Consider the following 25,116-nt stretch of genomic DNA (forward strand, 5'->3'; position numbering starts at 1 on the left):
CCTATTAGATGTTTGATTAAAATATTACCTAAAAGAATAATAACCTAGCATGAAAAGTTTTAAATGCATCAAATACACATATCTTCCCCATTAAAACTGATTTTGCCACCTTCTCAACAAAACCCCTAAAAAACATCTTTGGAACACTAATGAAGATCTTTTTGATGAAATCTGAGAGCTTTCTGTCCCTTCAGTGACATCAACACAACTAGCACTTTGACGCTTCAAAAAGTTAAAGAGATCGTAAAACTAATCCATATGAATTGAGCGGTTTAGTCCAAAATTTTCTGAAGAGACTCGATAGCTTTATATGATGAACAGATAATTTAGGCTTTTATTCACATAAACATTCAACTCACTCACATCAGTTGTGGAAAACGGAAGCTCAAGCATGTTGGCTTGACGTGCGAGAACCAATGAGGTTCATTCTTGTTTGAACTTCAACAAAAACCATAGACAAAAACCCATAGACATAATAAATACATTTATTATGGTTACATATTTATTATGTCTATGCAAAAACCAATGCAGCTTGTTCTCGCTTGTCTAGCAAGTTCGATTGAGCTTCTGTTTATGTTCACTGATCAATGTTTATATGTGGATAAAAGCCTACATTCATCTGTTTGTCATATAAAAGCAATCGAGTCTCCTCAGAAAATGTATGTCTAAACCGCTCAATTCATATGGATGAGTTTTAAGATCTCTTTATGAACTTTTTGAAGCGTCAAAGTGGTAGTTGCGTAGCTGTCAATGGAGAGACAGAAATCGCTCATATTTAATTAAAATAATCTTCATTTGTGTTCCAAAGATGAACGAAAAACGTATGGGTTTGGAACGACGAGGGTGAGTAATTAATGGCAGAAATTTCATTTCTAACCCTTGAAGCCTTGTCTGTGAAATTAGGGTTAGTGTGTATTAATGTTTAACCCACGTTTTATGAATGACAAATAATATTTTTATATGGTGAAACAGACCATTTGTTAATTTAAAGTGATAGTTCACCCAAAACTGAAAATTCTGTCACTCACCCTCATGTTGTTCAAACTTCTATGACTTCCATTCTGTGACTGTAGGAGGCGCTGCTGTCTCCCTTACCCTTACCTGGCTTGCCCAACCTTTTAGATTTCCGTCACTGCAACACATGATGCGGTCACAGAAATCGGTGTTTAAAAACATAAAAACATATATTTTTGCCTCCGTGTTTTTTATCCATACAATGGAAGGCGATGGTAACCTAAATATATTGGTTAGTTACCAACATTCCAACATTCAAAATAACTTATTTTGTGATCTGCAGAAGAAAGAAATGTATACAGGTTTAGAACGACATGGGGTTCTGATGACAGAATTTTAATTTTGAGGGTGAACTAACCCTTTAAAAGTGGCATAATTTATTAACTGCATGGATACCGGAAGAAAAACGAATAGGCTTTTTAAGGGAGAGTAAAATGACGCTAAACCCGCCCCTTTTAACTCTGATTGGAAGACTCAGTGCCTTCTAGCGTCTGATTGGATAGAATCGACCAATCGCGTGCCATGCGGTAGTCATTTTACACAGCAATGGCAGCACTGCAGCTTGGTGAGTCTTGTGCATTAATTCAAAACGATTTCCTCATTTTTCTCTCGAAATTGTTTTAGTGTTCACGTATATCTCTCACGAATTTCCATTTATGAGTACATGACACTAAAGCCAAATGTCAGCGTCTCGTTAGTTGAGTTATGTAGCTCTGGTTCATGTTGAAATGGCAGTGTTGGGTCACTCACTATGTTTTTGTGAATGTATGGACGCCTGTGTTTACCACAGTTTGAATGTGCAGTCCCTATTTAGTATCATTCCCTAATATTTCCTTTTGGTTATATTAGAAAAGCAGCGAGGTCGATATGCTGCTCTTGCCATCGCTGCAGTGGTCACTGTTGTGGGCATCCCACTATGGTGGAAGACCACACAGACCTACCGCGCCTGGCTGCCTTTCTCTGAGATCAGCGAACTCGACAGCCTCCAGGTGACAGACACTGCATCCTTCCTCAAGACAGAATCCGCAGACAAGGCTTAAAGGGATAGTTCACCCAAAAATGAAAAATACCCCATGATTTATTCGCCATCATAGGTGTATATGACATTCATCTTTCAGACGAATGCAATCGGAGTTATATTAAAAAAATGTCCGGGCTCTTCCAAGCTTTATAACGGCAGTGAATGGCCATTTCTGTTTTGAAGTCCATAAAAGTGCATCCATCCATCATAAAAGTGACCCACACGGTTCCGGGGGGTTAATAAAGGCCTTCTGAAGTGAAGCGATGCGTTTGTGTAAGAAAAATATCCATATTTAAAACTTTATCAACTAAAATAACTAGCTTCCGACAGACGGCCATACGCATTGACTTACAGCAAAAGAGTAACCTCTGACCTGACGCATGATTCATTGACGAACGCGGAAGCGCAGGATAGAGTAAAACAAAACACCAGTCACGAATTAGAAGTCTGAAACGAGAATTTTTAAATGTCGGATTTTTTATTTATTATTATTTAATTTTTTTAAAGGGGTCATATAATGCCATTTTTGTACAAGCTAATATGATTCTTTAGGGTCTAAATTAAAAGTTTGTAATATACTTTAATTAAAAATTCTCATTAGTATTGTAAGAAAACAGTTATTTTACCTGGTCAAAAACAGCTCTGTTTTCAGCACGCCGTTTCAGTGCATATGACTTTAAATGATCATGAGCTGTGCTCACTCCGCCCCTCTGTTCTGTGCGTACACGTTTATAACACAATAACCATAACGCGTTGTTCAGCATAAACGTGGGATTATGAATTATATTGAGAACGTCGTACATAGAAAACATGCCGTAATGTACCCTAAGTGTAAACCTTAGACGCATTCATCGTGAAGCGTGCAGCTAGCAATTTGCAAAGATATAAATATTAATGTAAAGGTTAATAAAACGTTACACTCACTTCAGTTGTTCTAGAGGTTCAGCAGGAACACGAATAGCTGGTACCGATGGCAAAACCAGCTTTATACTGACCCTCGTTTATAAAGCAGTCTGGTGAGAAATGATTCGCGCAAACATGAAAGCATTGACGTTGCTCGTGAGGAATATTCCCTTCGAAAACAAACTCAGCCACTGCTTCTTCAGCGGTTCGGATTTAGGAACATTAAAATAAGTGCTGTGTTCGTTATTACACCCAAGAACAGAACACCACAATCGTTTAGACGCCATCTCATGAAATGGCGTATGTATGACACCCCAATTCGTATTTCCATTTTTGGCGTGCTATCAACACGCATAATCGCTTTTCAGCGTGTTTATCAACGCCTTTGACTTAACGTTATATTACTGTATTATGTATATATAGATATATGACCTACCCCAACCCCGTCCCTAAACCTACCCGTCACTGGGGTTAATACCATTTATGAGTCTTCTCCTACCATCCTAGGAAAAGAAATATCGCTCCACAGATGCAGATATAGATTTTGCTTCGTTTCGCTCGAACATTTAACGGCGTACACATACACGCGGAATCACTCGGACATTTAATGGCGTAGACATACACGCAAAAGATTTCGGCGTGGACATACACGCGGATAGCTCAAAATGCGTATAGATAACACGCCACTTGACTTGAAAGTGGCGTGTATGTTTACGCAAAGTCATGATGTCATGTTGCATAGACAGTGCTCCAGCATATCAACAATGACCGTGCCGGTCCGCGCAGACTATGATTGACAGCTGGCTCACGAGCAAGGGCGGGTCTGTGTTGAATCGCTGCTGTCATTCAACAATCGCGGGAGGGGCGTCCGACCGTGTGACGTCACACGGTCGAACGGCTCGATTTGAGACAGGGGAAAACATATAAGGAGATTAAAACAAAAACACTGGATGGATTTTTATCATTATATGATGGTTGTGTACAGGCACTGCCAACACACATTTCACAAAAAGTGCATGTACCATTATATGACCCCTTTAATAATTTTTTAAAAAGTTTGTTGCCCAGCCCTGTTTGTTTGAACCGCGAGAGATGTTCAAAGCTTACGCTACTCCTACGCCCTACGTCATACATCGCCAAGTGTTACTCTTTTGGCGTAAGTCGACTTACGTAGGCCGTCTGCCGGAAGCTAGTTAGTTTAGTCGATAAAGTTTTAAATATGGATATTTTTCTTACATGAACGCTTCACTTCAGAAGGCCTTTATTAACCCCCCCCCCCCCTCCCCCAACCCAGAGCCGGAGCACTTTTATCATGGATGGATGCACTTTTATGGACTTTAAAACAGAAACGGCCATCACTGACATTAAGAAGCTTGGAAGAGGCAGGACATTTTTTTTATATAACTCCGATTGTATTCGTCTGAGAGAATTAGAAGTAAATCATGGGGTAATTTTCATTTTTGGGTGAACTCTCCCTTTAATTCTAGTCCGAGACCAAAATGCATGTTGAGCATGTTTGAGCTGTTTTAACTGAAATCAACTTGCACTGACATAGCTTAAAATATGTCAGTGCCATTGTTTTGTCTCAAGATGCACACCAGTAATGTTTTTTTAAACCATGTTTATAAAATCTACTTAAATGTCCTAATTGAACTAAGGCCAAATCCTGGCTCAATCTAAGCCTTGTCTGTGAAATTGGGCCTATAAATTCAGAAATGATACATTATCATGTCACGTGCGTGTTTAACAGCTCCAGCTAAGTGTTGATATCGAGGTGGTCTTCTCTCGGGGAACACTGACCCCAGAACAGCAGAAAAAGCTTCCACTCAGTCATGTCAATGAAAAGGAGCACCAGATTGATGGTAAGTGACCTATTTCAGTTTGGAAGCGTCATCATTAAACAAGCAATAAACACAAAGAACCGAGATTCTGATATCCAAAATGCATTTATCCCTTCTCATCTCCAGCTAAAACAGGTTTGCGGTACAAGTATGAAACCAGATATCGCACTGCCACTATAATGGAGGAAGACGCCTTGAATCAGCCCACTGCTGCAGGTTGAGTGGATTGATTGTTGCTAGTCATTTCTCTGGGGTGTACAAATAAACACTTTTTGTTTGGGGGTTTATTATGGAAGCTTGTTTTCTGCCACAGAATATCTGTGACTTTTTATCTCACAATTGAGACTTTTTTTCTTGCAGTTGCGAGTTTACATTTCACAACTCTGACTTTTTTTTTCTCAGAATTGCGAGATATAAACTCACAATTGCAAGTTATAAAGTCAGACTTTTTTGTGAGTTTATATCTCTCAGAATTGTCAGTCTTTTCCCCCCAAAGAATTGGACATTATAACTCACAATTGCGAGCTTATATCTTGCAATTCTGAGGAAAAAAAGTCTGAATTGTTAAATGTAAACACAGAATTGTGAGATAAAAAGTCGCAATTGTCTTTTAAATTTATTTATTCCGTGGCGGAAACAAGCTCCCATAGTTCATCAACATATTGGACAGAATTTCTTTGCAAATTGAGTGGTACTTCAGCATTTTATATATGTAAAAACAGCAAGGGCATGATTATTATTATTTATTTTTTATATATATATATATATGTTGGAGCTGCCCATGAGGCTATCGTCTCTGACATTTAATCACTTATTTAATTATTTATTTGTACCATTTTATTATGTTAAAAGCATATATTGACAGATTACAGAATATAAAGTTATTGAGTTAGAATATTGAATACAGAATATTGAGTTATATATATATATATATATATATATATTTAACTGTTTGTCTATATTGGTACGATGACTGAAATTTCTATCCCATTTACTTCTCCCTTCATAGAGGCAGATCTATCCCTACACATGCTCACTGAGAGCTCTTGTGGGTCTGTGGTTGTGTATGTGATCCCTGAGTCCTCCACTTTATTACCAGAGGTAAGATTCAGAGCATTTATATATTAATTCACAGAAAACCTAAACTGAATCACCTTCAAAGCTCATTCTGGCCTTCTACTTTCAGGATGTGAAAGTGTACGTGGGGCAACGACGCACTGCGTTGCTTCGTTCTGCTCCTTTTAAAACTTCGTGGAGTCTGAAGGAAGTCCTATCAAATCTGGACCTGCAAGTGGAGCAGGTAGTGAGCACCATGTCCTTCAGTCACCAGGATATTGTAGCTGCTCTGAGCGACCGCGTCCGCATGCCTAAAGTGACTAAGGAGAGTATGGCAGACAGCATGAGGGCCATCAAATCTAGTCCAGGTGAGTATTCGCTTTCAGTTAGGCTTGTTTTCTCAATGGCATATACTCATTTAAAGCTTCATAATCTCATTTTGGCTTTCTCTTAGGCTACGAGATCACATTCAGTCTGCTCAACCCAGACCCAAAGTCGCACAGTCTTCACTGGGATATCGAAGGCGCCCTTCATAGCTACATTCAGCCTTTATTGGACAAACTTGCCCCTATAGCCAACTTTTCAGTGGACTCTCAGGTACTTGTAGTTTGCTTGGAGGGCTGGGTGATATGACTGTTAGGGTTAGGGACGGTATAACCTCCAACCCATAGAGAATTTGCTGTACTGTTTATATCACAACGGTTTTATTCTTGCAGCTTTTAGAGCTGCCTTGTGTTTTTTGAACAATGGATAAACAAGGAGTAATGCAAAATATACATAGCAGAAGATATATATAACAGCTTTAAAACTCGTCATCATTTAGAGTCAGAAATCAGTGTATAAGAATGATTTCTGAATGTGACGCTGAAAACTGGAGTAAGGATGCTGACAGGATTAAATTACATTTTAAACTATATTAAAACAGAAAACAATGACTGCTATTTAAAATTGTAATATTTCAGAATGTTTGTGTTTTACTGTATTTTTGATTTGCCAGATTTATCATTCCTTTATGAATAAATATGAAATTTATATTTTTTTATTTCATCAACTTTCAAATAAACAGTAAAGCTTTTATTTATGGTAGCACCTTTTAAAAACAGTATTCACAGAAGAGAAATACATGTGTGCATTTATAGAAAAGAACAACATACGTACACGCATAATAGAAATAAGATTTTTTTTAAATGTATAGAATAAAAAAATACAAATATATTCAAATAAAATGAATTACATTTGGTTTAATTTCATTTAAATTAATTTACATTTAATTAAAAAATCGGTGTTAACTGTGTTTACATAATGTTTAAACATTTTCTTTCCTTGAGTGTCCAGCAAAAATAATTGTCATGATATATATACCTTGTATATTATAGCAATAATTTATTGTAATTTGTGATATAATATTTTGGACATACCGCCGGCTCCTACCTCAAACTCTCAGCTGCTATTTGTATGTTTGGTCTTTTCAGATTCTGTATTATGCGGTTCTGGGTGTGAACCCTCGTTTTGACAACAGTGTGTCAGCCTATACACTCAGTGCAGACAGCCTGTCACATGTTATCAACCCCGTTGAAGCAAGACTAGGTGAGATTTAACCTTTCACTGATGAGAAATTATCTTAATGAACAGTTCCTTTGCTTATTTACATTTACACAAATTGTTCTTGTCTTTCACGCAGGTTCCAACGCTGCTTCCTCTAACCCTGTCTTGAACTTCCTGCTGTATGTGCCCGACGCCCACCACTCTCCTCTCTTCATCAGAGACCACAGCAAAAAGGAGGTGCCCTCTAACGCCTTTCACAGCCCTCGTTGGGGAGGCATCATGGTACTGTCCACATGAATTCAATGGGTCATGAAATGCATTTTCATATATTTATGTTTCTGGAGGTTACTTAATTTTTTTTTGTGCATCAAAATGGTTCAAATATTTGTACAAATTATTTTCCATCTCAATTTCTAGGGTGCATGTGAGGCGTGTGTTTTGATGCTTGTGATAGCCAGAGCTGTAATAGAGCCGAATAGTGTCAGATTAAAACGAACCAATGCAACCACACCGATTCCCAGTCGACAGCAGTATCACTCTTGTGATTAATGAACGAACCAATGCAACCACACCGATTCCCAGTCGACAGCAGTATCACTCTTGTGATTAATGAAAAGGCATGAGTTGTTTAGTACACATCCTTTTGATTTACATAGACATATTAAGGACCGTGTAGAGGACAATTGTCATTTCAAATCTTGACGTTTCAGAAGGGTATGAAACTTTTAGTATGTTTGTACTGTAGATTAACCTCTTATATGTGTAAATATCAAGGACATTTAGATTTTCCATTTCATGAACCATTTAAAGTCGGCATGAAACGGAAGTTGCAATAGTCTTTTCTTCCCTATTGCGACGAGTGAATATATGAGGGAAACCACACACCAATAAACACATTATCAGAGAAGAGAGGAGATGCCCCTGCAAGAGGGAGAGGAAGTTACTTTGATTAAGGATCATGAGGGCACATTAATTTAAAAAAAGGAGGATGTGCATGGATAAATCATTTATTATAAAACACTGCAATGTTTTGTAAAAAAAAAACGAGTTTTGATTTCATGGTGACTTTAAACATTGTGTTGTTCTTGGAAATATTGTGTGTAAATGTGCTGGATGTTGCGAACAGGCCTATATTTCAGGGTTGATCATCTATCTGTCATCTACGTCCTCAGGTGTACAATGTAAATGAAATGTATGGACCTGAATCTGAACGTCCTGTCGACATTACCATTGATATGGCTAAAGTGATGGGTGTGTTCTTGGCACAGTTACGGTTAGTGCTTGACCATTTGACTTTACAAATTTAAGTTAAAATGCCTAGTTTGCCAGGTGAAGGTATTGCATTACACTGTCTTTATCAGTTTTTCTCTGTCCCTTTTCAGGCTCATGCTGGGGCTGCAGCACACTCGTCCTCCCTCAGGCTTTGTTCTTCAGAGTCCCGGCAGCGCTGGATTGGCTGATTGGGAGCTGGACCGACTCCTGTGGAGCCGCAGTGTGGAGAACATTGCCACCGCCAGCACCACCATCACCTCACTAGCTCAGCTGCTCGACCAGATCGGAAACATCGTCATCAATGACAACATTGCAGAGCAGGTGCGCCGTCCAGATGTTCATAGTTCTTCACACAATGAAACCATTCCACTGTAGCGTTTGTCCTGAACGTTCGGAATTGTAAAATGTGCAATTTTGCGATCATTTCTGCACAGGTTTCCAGCGCAGTGACGTCGCTCCAGTCTGCCGTGGCCGAGTTAGAGACTGGGAACCTGGCTTTTGCGCTCCAGTACAGCAGGGAGGCCATTTTGGCTTCAGAGAGGGCCTTTTTCGACCCCTCTCTTTTGCATCTTCTTTATTTTCCAGACGATCAGAAATTCGCCATCTACATTCCTCTTTTTTTACCCATGTGTGTACCTATTGTCCTCTCGCTGCTGAAAATTGTGAGCGAAGCTAAGCAAAGGCGAGCAGATAAGCAAGCCAAAAGAGACTGAGAAACAAGTGTTATATACACATATTAACGGCTGCACTTGCGTGGCATGTTTAAAGACACACTAAGTCATTAAAAGATGATGTGTGTGGTGTATATTAAAATCTTATTTATTAGACCAATAGTCTAGCAGTCATTGAGTGAAAAAAAATGGTTGCTGCTTAAATTTACAATGGCAGCTGTACTGAACAATGATTGGATGACATGGTTGAATCTGTCAGAGGAATTTATTGTTTTCTATCTCTGTGTTGTTCCATGTCTTGTTTTAACACTGTAACACTCGATCATGATCTGTTTGTGAGGGTCTATTTGAATATTCAGGTTTGTTTTTCAAGGGGTTCATCTCGAGTGACACGTTCTTTGGGGCAACGTTCATAACAAAAATAACTTCTACACTGTAAAAAGAAAAGAAAAGTTGCTGCATTAACATTTAAGTCATTTAAATTACATTAAACTTACTTTTAAAAAATGAGTTGAAGCTTGTATAACTTAAAAAAGTTTAAAGTTATTTTGATGAGCTATGTTGTCATAACTTACTGATCATCTATTTTTTTTACAGTGTATTTGCTTATATGCTTATATTTAATGACAATTACAAGAAATGCTCAGAGTAAGAATGATTGGGTTGATGGGTGTATTAATTCCTTATTTCAGCCTAAACCGTTTATTTAACATTTAAATAGGGGGTTTCAAACTAAAAAGTAAAAATAATTTCAAATGATATTAAACTTTTAGGAGAATTACAGTTAGACCACATTAAAGAGACCGATATGCTAAATGAAGGCCAGGAGTCCAAATTTAACTTCAGTCAGTTGACAGAGTTTGCTGAAGACAAAGTTCTCCACACATCCACAGGCCATAGAAAAAGAGGATCCCGTCTCGAACCAACTTAAGATACAGAATCACTAATACATATAGTCAAATGGACAATCAGTTGATGTCATTTCTACAGGTTTGGTATGTAAACAGTACATATAACTTTAGCAACATCTGAACAGGTTGTTCTGTTCTTCACGCAAATGAGGTCAGAAGCTTTGACACACTTTGTCCAATATACACAAGAAACTTTGGTAAGAGTCACAGGTGAGTCATAAATTGACCTTAATGACCTTTGATAAAGTTGTCTTATATGTCTCATACAGCTATCATGAGAAGAGCAGAATAAAGTTCAAACTGACAATTCTCTTTCAACAAAATATAACTCCTGATTAATTTGGTTGAATGAGCAAATTAATTAATTACAAAACAAGTACATTTATTCTCTGGAAGATAAAACGCTGTTTTACTCATTGCTTGTAACATAAATACCAGAATATACATTGGTTTTAAGAAAACTATGGTTTCCAACTCATTATATAATATAAGAGTGGTTATAAATGAACCCCCTTCAAACCAAATACATAATTCGATTTTAAAAGAATAAATTAATAAAAATGACATTTAAATTAATTTAACAGTAGTAAATAGTGTGTAGAAAAAAGTAAATTAATATAAACTAAATATTTTACAAATAGCATGTTAAATTGGTGTGATGTACACCAAGTAAAATTAGGCTACAATGGGTCTTTTAACATGAAAATGTATAGCTGCCTTTTAAATTTTAGGATTGCTGTCCTTTTCAGGGGGGTTCAATCTTTTAGATGCCATGGACCCCCAAATATGATCATCCTAGAGCGTTAGCGAAGCAGCAAATATGACGAATGGGAAATTTACGTGTTTTAATCTTTTTACAGTCTATGGTTTTAATATGTTGCCAGAATATTATCATGATGGTGTCCAAAAATAATGCTGTTCATCATACAAAATGATAGAATAGCCGTGTCTAGATAGGCTACATACCGAGGATGAGTTGAGCAGTTTTATCCTTATATAACGTTACATATTACGCCACACATGGGGTTCCAATAGTAAACACGGGTTTATAAACTCAGATAACATTGATGGTGATATATCAATTGTGAAGTCGATTAAATTCGCTCTTTCCAATATGCAATGTAAAATAATCTGCACTTTTAAAAAATGCCGAATTACTGCCAAGCGCTTTTATCCTTCCGCGCGGCGTTGCCCCTCCCCCTTCGCGCAGTCGCGAGCGTGGTGAGTGAGGGGACGTCGCCATATTGTTAGGGATCTTATTGGGGGTTTTTTTATACTTGAAAAATAATAGTTTTGAAGATAATCTGCCACTTTAGGTTTCGAATTTATATAGATCCAGCAGCGCTAACGGATTTCTTTCATATCACCTGACGGACAAATTATCAACGTCGTTAGCGTAACTTCTAACGTTACCTAAACATGTCTGGCGGTGTAATTCGAGGGCCTGCAGGGAACAACGACTGTCGGATTTACGTGGGTAATTTACCCCCCGATATTCGCACCAAGGACGTAGAGGATGTGTTTTATAAATACGGAGCCATTCGGGATATCGACCTTAAAAACAGAAGAGGCGGTCCACCGTTTGCATTCGTGGAGTTCGAAGACCCGAGGTAAGTTAACGCTATAGCAGCTACACGCAAACCCAGCTTGCCCTGAATCTGCATGTCTATGAATTTGGCAACAACAATACAAGACGATGCTGTCTCTAACACATCATATGCTTTAAATTCGTGTTTATACGCAAACAGTTAACGTTAGTCTTCTAAATTAAAGACTCGTATAAAGCGCGCGAACTTGTAAGTCAGCTCATAACACGGGAAGTATATGGATGGAGGTTTAAAATAATGTATCTATATCAGCTCAACCACAATTCTGAGAGATATGCAAAACTCTCAAGTATTCAGTGTACGTATAAGTGCTCTGTAGAAATGTTCAGAATTTTGCCTGAAATTCCATTTTCAAATGTGCCATCTTCCGATATGTTTTTATCCTGTGAGTATTTCTGCGCATGCGCAAACGATCTTCTTGCGTGAGAACCATGAGGATTATTTATGCATAATTTTTCTGTCCACTGATTTTTTTCTTCTTCAATTATGTCTGCAGAGATGCTGAGGATGCTGTATATGGACGAGATGGCTATGACTATGACGGCTATCGTCTTCGAGTGGAGTTCCCAAGAAGTGGCAGGGGAGGTGGAAGAGGTGGTGGTGGAGGTGGTGGTGGAGGTGGTGGCGGCGTTGGAGCTCCCAGAGGCAGATATGGCCCTCCATCCAGGCGTTCGGAGTACAGGGTCATAGTGTCAGGTGAGTGAATGGCCAGTACATCTTTGTCATGTGACAGGGTGCTTTCACACTTGGTTCGATCATTGGTCCGAACTTGAGTTTGATTGCTTGCACCCTCTGGACTTCACACAGGGCTCCAGACTGCGAATAATTGATCACATTTTGCAACCTTTTTTCCTAGCGGTGTGACAAAATTTTGTTAGAGTTCGCACTGGTGCAACCACCGCATTGACCAACTGATAAGAGCTGCCTTTTATGTTGCATATGAGAAACATAAAACGACGATCAAAACAAAAGTGAAACGAAACTGTGCTACTCGTTTGAGCTGCACAGCGTGGACCTAGGACAGCGCATCGCAAACTCAATCAGGTTTACTCACGGGCCGATCTCGCGACACTGTTTACTACACAGTGCTGGGAGATCCAGTGAGAAATCGCTTGAATTCGCCGCAAAATGAATAACATCGCAGCGAGATCTTCAAATTCGGCGCAGAATTCTCTGTTATAAACCACATTATGTCTGATCAAACAACGCTGGTGTGGAAACCAGGAGAAATATTGTGCCATGAATGAACAAATTATAGAAGGCTTTTCAATCCACATTACCAACATTCACCATTTTTTTAATGTAGCAACACTAACTAAAACCATGGTATTGTGGCAGAAATAACCAAATGTATTTTATTTTTTTTATTCATCTCAAGGTTCGTACAACCTTTTAAGAGTGAAATTCAAGCGCTTTTTAAGATATTTCAAGTGCTTTACGGGTCATTGACAAATAAAGTGTTTAAATTCCTTTTTTAACTGTTTTTATGTCAGGCGGTACAACCTAATAGTTGTATGTGTATACACCAGGGATCGGTTGGGGTCCTCTGGATGATGCATTATCATGTTTATGGTTACGTTGTCGATTCATATTAAAAGTGTCATGTTTGCAGTTGAGCCACCCTGACATTTGAGAATATACAAATTGCTGGACAAAAGTTTTTCAATTACCTCAACAGCTTTACAACTACTGATATTTATAAAATGTGTTTAAATGAAAGGTTTCAAAACTAAAATTATGCCATAGTATTTAGTTTTAAATTTTTTAGTATTAAGACAATTTTAAATAGTTTTCTTAGTCTGTTTATTTGTTCGAACAGTTGCACCACCTGACATTTTGGTGGTTCAAGATAGCAAAACATATAATAATAATATGTATTATTTAAATATACTAAAAATGAATTCAAACTAAATAGATCACTTTATTCTATAAAACCAATGTCATCAAAGTATTTTAAAAGGAAATAATGCACTTGGACTCAAAAATATGCACATCATGTCATTGACCCTTCACACTTTTTACAGCACTTCAAAGCTCTAAATATTATCCAATTTAAATTGAGTTTAAGTTATTTTTAATGCGATTTGTAAAACTAAAAGTTTAAAGATGACTTTATACTTTGTGGCAAACAAAAAGACATGAAATTACCACTATAACCAGTAAATGGCGGCAGAGCACTTATTGACTTACCTTAAAACTTCAAATAGTAGCCCGGGCTTTTATTTTCCCAAATCGTCGAACTGCACCGGCTTGTATTTGAGACAGGCGTCTATATGAGACAGGCCTTTATAATTTAGTGTTGAGATGTTGTTCATTGAGTCTATAGGCCTGTCTCTAATCTCTAAAAATCCCCAAATGCTCCACGTGAAACTTCCGACCTTTTACTATCGCGTCAACTGATTTTGATTAATATGCGCGAGGGAGAGAGACCAAGACGTGAGAGTGCGCGCGCGCGGCCGGAGCGCTCTCTCTGCTCGTAACGGGCCCTGTCAAGCGCAGCATTGACCCTGTCTATTCTACATCACTCACCGATCAAAAAAGGCTTTGGCGGGACAAAAATTTCCAATAAACAAACATGTATTATTAGTAATTCCACATAATGCAAAACAATAGTAATTTTTTGATTAAATTAAGTTTATGATTTAAAATCCCTCCAGTGCTACCAGATCATGTCCTGGTGCCACCATCTGTAGAACTTAGTGGCACCGGTGCTACTGCTCTCATGTGTTAGTCTGGAGCCCTGTCACATTGAATTTTCTGATCCCAAACCATGGTACATCAACGGCAGTTGTTTACTACCCCTGTTACTTGGTGACGATGGAGACGGTGGCAAAATACTCGCATCACTAATTTTAATCATCATTTTTTCAAAGCATCAAGAACACATAATGGCACTTGCGTCTATCTGCCATGTACATTTGTGGTTAGAATTAATGGCACCCCTGGTAAATATGATCAAAAATGGCTGTAAAAAATAAATCTGGATTGTTTATCCTTTTGATTTGATTGTTCAAAATCGAACCTTTCATTGAATTAAAAGAATTGAAAGTGCGGGGGAAATCACATTATGAAATAAATGTTTTTCTCCCAAACACATTGGCCACAAAATTTGTGTGTTGATTTTGATGTTTGTTTTGGATCGTTGTCCTGATGGAAGATCCAACCACGGCCCATTATAAGATTTCTAGCAGAGGCCATCAGGTTTAGATTTTTTTATCTGTTGGTATTTGCTAGAATCCATGATACCACTGAACAAGATGTCCAGGACCTTCAGCAAAAAAATAGGCCCACAACATATAAGATCCAGCAGTATATTTAACCGTAGGCATGGGGTACTTGTTGTCCCTGTTTGCACCAAACCCATCTAGCGTGTTTGCTGCCAAAAAGCTCTTTTTTTTAGTTTCATCCGACCACAGAACCCTGTCCCGTTTGAAGTTCCAGTCGTGTCTGACAACTGAATATGCTGGAGTTTGTTTTTGGACGAGCGAGCAGGATTTTTCTTGAAACCCTCCCAAACAACATGTGGGGATGTAGGGGTTGTTTGGTTTTTGTTTTATAGGCTTTCTGACCCCAAGAATCAACTAATCTCTGCAATTCTTCATCTATGATCCTTGGAGAGTCTTTGGCCACTCTAACTTTCACTGTGCATTAAGACAATCTAGATACGCGTCCGATTTAGTTGAGTGGAACTTCTTAATTATTGCCCTGATGGTCAAAATGGGGATTTTCAACTCTTTAGCTATTTTCTTACAGATATTTTCTATTTTGTTGTAAGGATTCAGGGCGGATCTAATCCGTGGGGAATTTGCATAAATTAATTAATAATTGGTAATTAATAATTATTCATACATGTTTGGATTAAATCAGTCTTACATTGAATTTACTCTCCCTCTAAGGGAGGATCTATCATTTTACCTGCATGCATACGTGTATCCTTGCATTTTAACTACAAGTTGATTGCATAGATCACGTTTTACAGACAGGTAAAATTTAATTAGCTCAATTGTCAGATTAATATTGGGGGAATCCCACATATCATCTTACTTCATAGGATTTCAGGAAACGCAATTCTCTGGCCAGAAGAACTGGGTTTTCTGCCCTATAAACACATACTCTTTAAAGTATGTTTAATTTATAAAGCCGTAGCTTGATCTATTCATTTCAGAGACCTGGAGTATGAGCAGACACAGTAACATCAATCAAAATGAATATAATGGATTTAATAAAGGCATGACTACTTATGTATTTACTACGGTTACACGGGATATATGTATTTACAAACACATAGACATCAATGAACAATACAATAAGACATCAATGAACGAGAAATGCGTAAAGTTTGGACAATGGATAACTTACACGTGAGCGAGTAAGAGAGAGAGGAAAGGGGATGGGGAGAGAGAGAACAGAGAAATTGGGAGAATTTCATTGGCAGGAAGACATTCACCTCTCTGATAACAACACGAAACATCATCTTAAAACTTCTTAGAAGCTCTATAAAGAGATATACTTGCAATCAACTTATGTTATGGTCTCTCTCTGTGTCGCGGAAATCCTGCGCGGCCTTGTCTGGCCGCGTGCGTGAGAGGATTCCTTTGTGTGTGAGGAAGCATCACGTGGGCTGCTTGGCGCGCGTGTTGAACGGAGGTTCACAGTCTTTGGGGTAACATTACCGAAGGAAAATAGTTCGGCTGAGTTCGTTTCTCTTCGTAGAACGGAGGAATCACGAGGAGTTAATGTTCCATCTGTGCATGGCTGGCGAAGAAGCGCGTGCGTCGCTCGGTCCGGCGCGTCACGCGGTCACGTGCGCGTGTTTCTCCTTCAAAGCGAGCGCGCGCTCGTTTAAAGGTCCCTTGTAGATGGATTTACTGAAGAGATATGTCACGGGGTTTTCTTTTCAATCGTCGATTGGAATTAAACACAGAGACTTATCTACAACTGAAAAACACAAACTAAACTAGAAACAAATAAAAGAAAGGCGAAGAACTCGCCCGGAGGCGAGACGTTACATCATGACACGAGGACACGGGAGGAAGAGAAGAGTCCAGGGGGAGGTTCAGTCCTCTTTAGAGGAACTGGAGTCCACACCTCTGAGGTGCGAACTGGCCAATGACATTCAACGAAACTTTTGGCGGCCAAATTCTCTTTGTCTTGTCAAAGTTAAACTATGGCCGTGTCCGCCTCTTTTATGACCAGTCAGAATTTGTCAGAATCATTCCACAAGATGATAAAAACATAGAAAACATACATTTTACTGTAATCTTCTGTATCTGACCAAATCAGTTGGAACGAGATAATTAAAACGGTACCAAACACAACATTTACACCTAATTGGAATATGAAGATACATTTAATACATAACTTTTAAACTCTCAAGAGTTTCACTGATACGCTAGGAGATCATTTCTAAACTACCATGGACTGGGAAACACACAGACATACAGGAATATATCATATACAATTGGTAATGGCTCGTTTTCTGCGTGTAATGTAAAGGTTCATTATGTGTGTGTGTTGGTTCGTGTGTGTGTGTGTCAGAGTTCTGTTATCTCTCTTGTAGAGATGGGGGATGGCATGGAATGTTAAAAGCATTTTATGACTCTGGCCATTCCTGAGAGAGAGAGTGTGTGTGTGTGTGTGTGTTGCATTCAGTCTTTTTGGGTCTTTAGCAGGATGTATTTAGTTATTCAGATTCACCCTTTTAGCCCAGTCCTTACATTGTGATGCTCAACAATCTTTTTATGCACATCAGAACTATATTCTTTGGTTTTACTCATTGTGATGGATAATTAAGGGAATTTGGCTTTTGTGTTTCCTCATATTTAAACTCCTGTGAAACAAGAAGTCATGGCTGGACAATTTCATGTTCCTAGTCAGAGTCACCCTGGTGTGCTAAAAAAAGGTAAACATTAATGGGAATATACTTCAGAGATATTTTACTCGTAAAGAATTCTAGGGGTACCAATAAGAGTGGGCAACGTGTTTTGGAGAAAAACATTTATTTCATTGTGATTTCCCGACCACTTTCAATTCTTTTAATTCAATGAAAGGTTAGATTTTTGAAATTTTTTTTAATGAAAGATCAAAAGGAAAAACAATGCATATTTATTTTTTACAGCCATTTTTGATCATATTTACCAGGGGTGCCATTAATTCTGACCACAATTGTGTGTACTGCAAATGTAAAGAACGCTCAAGGCGAGCAGAAATTAGATATACATTCTCTTTGCTTTGATGCGTCAGTCCTGCTTGTCAGGAAAGTGAGTGAGAGAACACACAGGTCTATGAAATCATACGTCATTGATAGTTTTACTTCCACGGTTTAGTACGATTCGATTCAAATCAGCAGCAAGTCGTACAGGATTTCAGTTTTTAAAGCAGGCTGGTATAGTTCATAAAACAGTGCCAGTGTTCAATTGAAATATTGGCGAGATTGTTTCTCATGTTTGGCCTTGACTTTTATTTTGACAGCCCAGATTTACGTGAGCTCCCATTCTTCATCTTCATTAGTTTACCGTCTTAGTTTAACAGTTCTCAGGGTGTCCGCGGGGTTTTAAAAAGTATTAAAGTGATAAATCAAAATTGTCAAATTTAAGGCCATTAAAGGTGTTAAATGTGGTCTCAGAGGTATTATTTTTTCCAAGTTAGGTATTATTTTTTCAGACTATCAGGTGTCCAGGGCACCGTGCCGGATCTCCGGCGTTCGGCCGTGAGGACAAAAAGAAAAAGGGGAACTTGCATGCGGTTTAATATTTTCGAGTCAATTGATTTCACCTACCAATCATATGAGAGGAACGCAGCTCTAACTAACGTTACAAGCCTATCAGAAGAAGAGCAGGGCGGGTCCTGGCAACACAGTGTGATAGAGATCCATACGTCACATTAGCGTCATCGGTGAAAGCATGGAGCGCAAGTTCATGAAGCCTGGGGATGATGTCCTACCCACGGGCGTAATTTCCTATGCAGACAAGGGGGACACTTTCAAATTCGTTTGTTATGATTTTTAACCGCACGCCGTCATTGCCACGGAGGAGAGGGACCGAGCCTGTGTAAAATAGCTCACTGAAAGTTCTAATGCGCAAGGATAGCGGTTGCGACCATAAAAAAAATAGATTGCGACACAGTCAGTGATGAAACGCCAGAAACAACAACAGGTGACGAATGTCATCATGGATGAAAAGAAAGAAAGGAGATGTGAGTTTGTTGATTCAGGAAATTAGCTCAGGTCAGGATAATTTCAGACTGTTAGCTAAATATTTAATGTAGAACATTACTGTGTAGTTACTAAAAAAACATTCGGTGTAACGTTAGGCCTACGTTACCATGAAAACGAGTCCACTTCAAACCGCAATATTTTCTGTCAGTATGATAAGTGCTGACTGCAACGTTAACTCATGCGATTCATTTTTGTCCAGCTTTGCAATTAACGCAGCAATGCATCCGTTCTTTCTGTCATCCTTTAGCTAGGATTATGATCATGTTCTTATTCACGCAAATGCTTTAATGTGCGACAATGACAATACGCGCTGTCAGTGAATGTCCTCCTGACACACGACGCACAGAAAGACGCGCGCCAGTATCGAGTTCTCTTTCGCGCTTGAACGAACAATAACACACACATTTAAGCCAAAATGTCCGTTTTGTCGAGTATCCTCACAAGAACCGTGCTAAATGAGTTAAATAAAATCTTAAATGGAAGTAAATAGTAGTGAGAATGTGATGCGTGAGATCCTGTCAGCAGCGGCAGATCTTAAAGTGACAGGAGCCATTAATTCTGTCTGTCAGTAAAGTTAACCTAAAGAACAGAGAAAATTACTCACTGCTCTTGACTAAAGAACGCTTGTAGCTTTGATAAGGATTAATCTATATTTCATTGATAATTTATGCAGTGCGGGCTGTTTTATGACCATATTCAATTTCTGTATGGCACAGGTAAATATGACATGTATTATGGGTTTAAGAGAGGATTGTTTTAAGTTCACTTAAATTATAAGTTTTTATATTTTTTGAAGCCTAATAAATGTTTAAAATTTGGGGGGAAATCATTTTCATCGAGACATCAGTAGCTATAATATTAGTAATACTGACATCAGTCTCTAAATCTATTCTTTTTTGTATGTTATATATGTCAAAATCTGTGTAAATAATAGAAAGGTCGCTGATTAACACTTGCAATTCAGTGTCGTGATGGTTTTTTTTTTAATTCTGAAGGTAGTAAAAAAGGTATTAAAAAGTAGTAAATTTAACTTAAGGATTGCTGTATACACCCTGGTTCTGTGTAATAACTTAAAGACAAAGGTTTTTTCATAAACTGAGAATTTTAAACAAATCTTTGAAAAATGTAAAGCCATGAACTTCATGTGAATCCCGCTGATAGATCTTCTTGTGTGCATAGCCTCCGCCTGTATAAAATGTGTGTACGGTACTCTGTGCATGACGGTCTGTTTGTGTGGAGGATTCAAGCCGTGTGAATTGGATGCATACAGGAGAGTTCGGCTGTCACTGGAGATGCAAGAGCAAGCAACTTTAAATCTTTGATTTGAAAACTGCTGTGCTATGTCATATTTACTGTGTACTGTTTTTAAAATGACTTTTACCTGATCTTTGAGAAAATACAATTCCCAGTGCACACAACTAATTTCATTACCATTTTAAATGGAAATTTTGCAACCTGAGGGAAAATTAAATGATTTTGTTTTCCGCTGCAGATATACACATTACAAAATATGTTAATTTCAAGATGTAACATTACCTTGACAGTAATTGAAATGTAGCCTTTGTAAAAAATAAAAATATAAAGCAAAACAACAACAAAAAGTCGACTAGCAGTATCGTAACTAGTCTGCTAGTCTCGCACATCCCTAGTGCACACCAGATTACTGCACTTTTGGTTACAGTGTTTACTAGAGCTGGGTTTCGACACAAATTCCGCCATTCGATTTTGATTTTGGATATATATCAGCTACAGTACATACTAGTACATTTTCTCAAGGGAAATGGGAAAAAAATCTCTAATGTTGTAAACTATACAGTCAGTTGAATACTACATTACTAGAATATTGAAGGTTAAAATTAACTGATTTGTATGCAAACACTTAAATTACACACAAGGAAGTTGTTATAATACTAACTTTATAATTACATAATTATGTTTCTACTTCAATTCGTCTTTTGAAATATAAACATTTAAATGGTGGCTGTGACATGATACAGATTTCGGTAAGTTGTACTGTATCTTTCAACATACGTTCTGATGTTCATTCATGTTTGTTTCGTGCTGTAACTAGTAGTAAAGCTGAAGAGATGATCAGTTCACGTGCGCTCCACGCTGCCGCTTCGCTTGAACTGAGGCGCTACAGCATGACGCCACATTAAAGAGCGCCAAAACGGTATTTATTGTTTGAATTTCATAATAAAAAATGGACCAAATGTGAAATCTGAGACTGTTTCATATCAAAAGTAGCAGCATAAAGCGTATTGCGATTTATTGGATGGGAGACATGCTACAAAGTTCATTCATCAACTGAAAACAGCATAGACTAAAAGATCGATTCTTGGGATTTAAGAATCGATATCAGTTCATAAAAATGAGAATCGATTAAAAGGAATAAAATAAAAATGTCGGGGTTTGTTATGTTTAATTTTTTTTTACCCAGCCCTAGTGTTGACTATTTATTCATGTTTTTCTAGCACTTCTTTATTTGTAAAAAAAAAAAAATAATAATAATAATTTAATATGATTACAGAATCAAGAAGTTGCTATCTAAAGTATATATATATATATATTATTATTATTTTTTTTTTTTTTACAGATTTTCAAATGATTTATTTGTAATGTTTTTTATGAAATATGTAAAATTAATATAAATGTAGTTTCAGAAATTGCTACTAAGAAATAGTGCAACATGATAAAGAACTAATATAAAGCTGATATAGACCTATAAGATATTGGAATTGGGCAAAAGTTCTAATTAAACAAATGACCACTAAACAGCATTCACATCCAAAAAGAACTGCACAAGCATTTCCTGTCCTACTTCCTCAAACTGGTTTATTCTAAACAATTCCCTTTCATTACTGAAGGCAGTTACTTGCGTTATGATTCTTGTGCTGTTCATAAAAAGAAAGATCTACTTATTTAATGGTTATGATTGTCTTTTTTTCCAGGACTTCCTCCTAGTGGCAGCTGGCAGGACCTTAAGGATCACATGCGTGAAGCAGGTGATGTATGTTATGCTGACGTTTTCCGAGATGGCACCGGCGTTGTGGAGTTTGTTCGCAAAGAAGACATGACCTACGCCGTTCGAAAGCTGGATAACACTAAGTTCCGGTCACATGAGGTAGGTGTGAGTTTGTAAACACAGACCGCCATTGGAAAGGACAGGACAGGACAGGGCATAGCTTAAGGATTTGGGAACATCAAGGTAAGCTTGATGTCAGAGACCCATGATGGAGCCACATGGACTAGGAGGATCCATGGAATGGATCTTTTGAATGTAAGTGATTTTGTCAGTGGCCACATATAGAAGGAACTGTAATTTGATGTTGCGCTAAATCTGAAAAAATATATATATATATATATTTTATCTATTAAATCTATTTTAGATTGAGCCATGAATTAGGAGTAACCTAACATCTGGTAGTTCGTCTTTAGAAAGTGTTTCGTTATGTGTTTCTCAGGGGGAGACGGCTTACATCCGCGTAAAGGTGGATGGCCCGCGCAGTCCCAGTTATGGGCGCTCGCGCTCACGCAGCCACAGCAGGAGTCGCAGCAGGAGCAACAGCCGCAGTCGCAGCTACTCTCCACGCCGCAGCCGAGGATCACCACGTTACTCGCCCCGCCACAGCCGCTCCCGTTCCCGCACCTAAACATCCACATTCCAGCTAGTTGGCTGGCCACAATCATATACACCCTGTGTCGCCCTCTATTGGACCCACTGTTGTACTTCATTGCTCTCTTGACATGTTTCGTCTCTCCATTTCCCCCAGTTTGCTATCTCTCATCTTTGGTCTGTTAGCTTTTTGTTTTTGTTTTTTCTTTTTTTTATTACTTGACTGTCATTTTGCTAATGACAGCTACATGTAGCTAAGTGGATGTTCCCCTTTCTCCTCTCCCCCCCCCCTTTTTTTTGTTGTTGTTGTCGTCTCCTATCCCATGACCCTGTTGTGTGTTTGTCTTGCATTCCCATTTTAACTGGATCTTCATACTCGTCCTTGTACTGTATTTGGCACAAGGGAAATGTTGAAATGCTTTAAATAGTTGTATGTGGGATGGATTAATTGCTACTGTTTTATTTTGTTAACAATGCTTCATTATTGGCTTTTTCTGGGGTGGGAGTATTTTGTTGGAAAACTGTTCTACTTTTACCTTTTCATGTCTTTCTATAGACAACAGAAGAGCAGGATTAAAGAAAGCTTTGGAATACAGGATTTTGAAGCACAGTTCATTCATATTAGGATATTTGGAGGAGGAGCAGGCATTTCATTTAAGGAGGCAATGGTATGACGGCAAGCCGCTTTAGTCACCTTCAAAAAGGCAGTTGTTGTTTTTCAACAGACTTCCAGTAACCTGGATTGTCTTAGTTTCGTAACACATTAGTTTTGCTTTGCCATTCTTCCTCTCTTCACGGCACTCCCCTTCCCCATTTAATTTACCTTTTCTTACTGGTCATTGCTGCTAAGCATGCATGTGTACTGTCTGGATGTTGCAATGCTTGTGCGTACATTAAGACAGCATTGTTTTTGTTTTTTTGGGGGGTGTTTCGTTTTTAAATAAAAAAAAAACATTTTGCCTGTTGTCCAAAATGTACTGGGATTTGGCCACTATTGATCTCCTATGTAGACTTATCACTAGACAAGATAAAGGCTTGCCATGTGCAGTTGTTCTCATGTAAATTGTGTATTTGTCAAGAGAAAGTGTCTGTTTTTCTCTAGGTTAGTTTTGCTCGTTTTCTTCTTCTTCAATGAAATAAGCACAATTTAATGTGTTTAGGAGGTGCTTTAAATTTCTTCCGGAGCATATCATAGTCTGGTATCCTTTTTTTGTCATTTACACACACAAAAAAATAAATAAATACCGCTCCTATGATCAATTTATAGAAGCTTTAAATGATAGAAGCTCTTTATTTAGCTGTGATTCTAACTTGTTACCTCCCTCTTTTTGATTTTGCTGGTATTTAAAGGTTTGGATTGGAGGAGGGGCTCACTGGGTCCCGATCCTTGGAGCCGGATCATTGGATCAGTTCAGGATCAGGAGCAGAATTAGGCTTAGGATAAGGATGGATACATACATGGAGCGGGATCAATTTACCGGGAGCGGGAACCATAGGAGAGGATCCCAACCCCAGCCCCGCATTCCCCCCACCAAACCACAGTTAAAGGATACTTGACGTCGTAATTGGCTTCTCTAGAACCAAATTAATATTTTTTCTTTTTCCGTGGAGCCCAAATGATGCGCGCGCAGAAGGGATCCAGGTGCCTCTTTTGTTTTTGTGAGATGAGTTTTTCAGTATAAACAGGAGCAGAGCAAGGAACCAGAAGGCTGGATCAGTTTGGATGGAATCGGCATGAGGAGCGTGGTAAATAGAGGGGAATTAGTGGGAGGGAGGGATAATAGGCACTTTTTGAGGGGGATGCAGTAGTTTATTTAGGGTTTCAAAAAATTACATTTCAAATAACATTTGTTGGCATTTGCTGTGTTGGCAGTGGTGTTTCTTTGCCCCCACAATTGACTACTTTATATTTCTAAATTGTAGTGTTTTTTTTTTCTCTCTCTTTAACCCTTCTTTAAATAAAGACTGAATGTTCAATTAAAGTGTTGTTCTCTGCTTCATTTTTTCTAGAAATCATAACTTAGCGGAATCTGTAACAGTAATAACTCTGATACAATAAAAGTTCAAATATATGTAGTGTTTATGAAATGCCTGACACACTAGATTGAGGTAATTTATACAGATGTAAAGTTCCTCTTTTATCGATAAATTAGATAAATCAAATTCTATTCATAGTGTAGTGGCGCAATAAGGGTTTTTCAATAGTAGTGCTAAGCCAAAGAGCAACACGACAGCCGATATATATTGGTATATCTAAGAAGTGCCACATAAAAAAACAACATTTTTTAAATGTCTCTTCCCATGTAGCTGTAGAATATGTGAACTCCTAGATGAAATTGTCCTTGGTTAATACAATATTTAAGGTAGGGAATGTTACTTCAGTAACCACTAAGTTACATACAAACTTGACCTCATAGTGTGGTAAGTAAATCCAGTAATACCT

General features: G+C 38.2%; 2 protein-coding genes across 3 annotated transcripts; both read left to right on the forward strand.

The window, feature by feature from the left end:
- Positions 1-1,485: 1,485 nt before the first annotated feature.
- On the forward strand, positions 1,486-9,450 carry pigs (phosphatidylinositol glycan anchor biosynthesis, class S). Its single transcript, XM_056262172.1, has 12 exons — positions 1,486-1,579; positions 1,864-2,003; positions 4,689-4,800; positions 4,906-4,995; positions 5,789-5,880; positions 5,966-6,203; positions 6,290-6,432; positions 7,308-7,422; positions 7,517-7,662; positions 8,553-8,653; positions 8,763-8,973; positions 9,087-9,450. Exons 1-12 carry the CDS (start codon positions 1,561-1,563, stop codon positions 9,363-9,365), a joined length of 1,686 nt encoding a protein of 561 aa, XP_056118147.1. The 5' UTR covers positions 1,486-1,560; the 3' UTR covers positions 9,366-9,450.
- Positions 9,451-11,432: 1,982 nt separating this feature from the next.
- srsf1b (serine and arginine rich splicing factor 1b) lies at positions 11,433-24,655 on the forward strand. Of its 2 annotated transcripts, XR_008808110.1 has the most exons (5): positions 11,433-11,844; positions 12,338-12,537; positions 22,009-22,181; positions 22,522-23,341; positions 24,024-24,655. XR_008808110.1 is itself a non-coding variant. In XM_056262180.1 (4 exons), exons 1-4 carry the CDS (start codon positions 11,654-11,656, stop codon positions 22,708-22,710), a joined length of 753 nt encoding a protein of 250 aa, XP_056118155.1. In that variant the 5' UTR covers positions 11,433-11,653; the 3' UTR covers positions 22,711-24,655. The 2 variants fall into 2 exon arrangements, 1 of the variants encoding a protein (XP_056118155.1); XM_056262180.1 differs by having other exon boundaries at positions 22,522-24,655.
- Positions 24,656-25,116: the final 461 nt, after the last annotated feature.

This window comes from Rhinichthys klamathensis, unplaced genomic scaffold, assembly GCF_029890125.1.
Source record: "Rhinichthys klamathensis goyatoka isolate OS25496 unplaced genomic scaffold, OSU_Roscu_1.1 h1tg000191l_1, whole genome shotgun sequence".
Taxonomy (NCBI): Eukaryota; Metazoa; Chordata; class Actinopteri; order Cypriniformes; family Leuciscidae; genus Rhinichthys; species Rhinichthys klamathensis.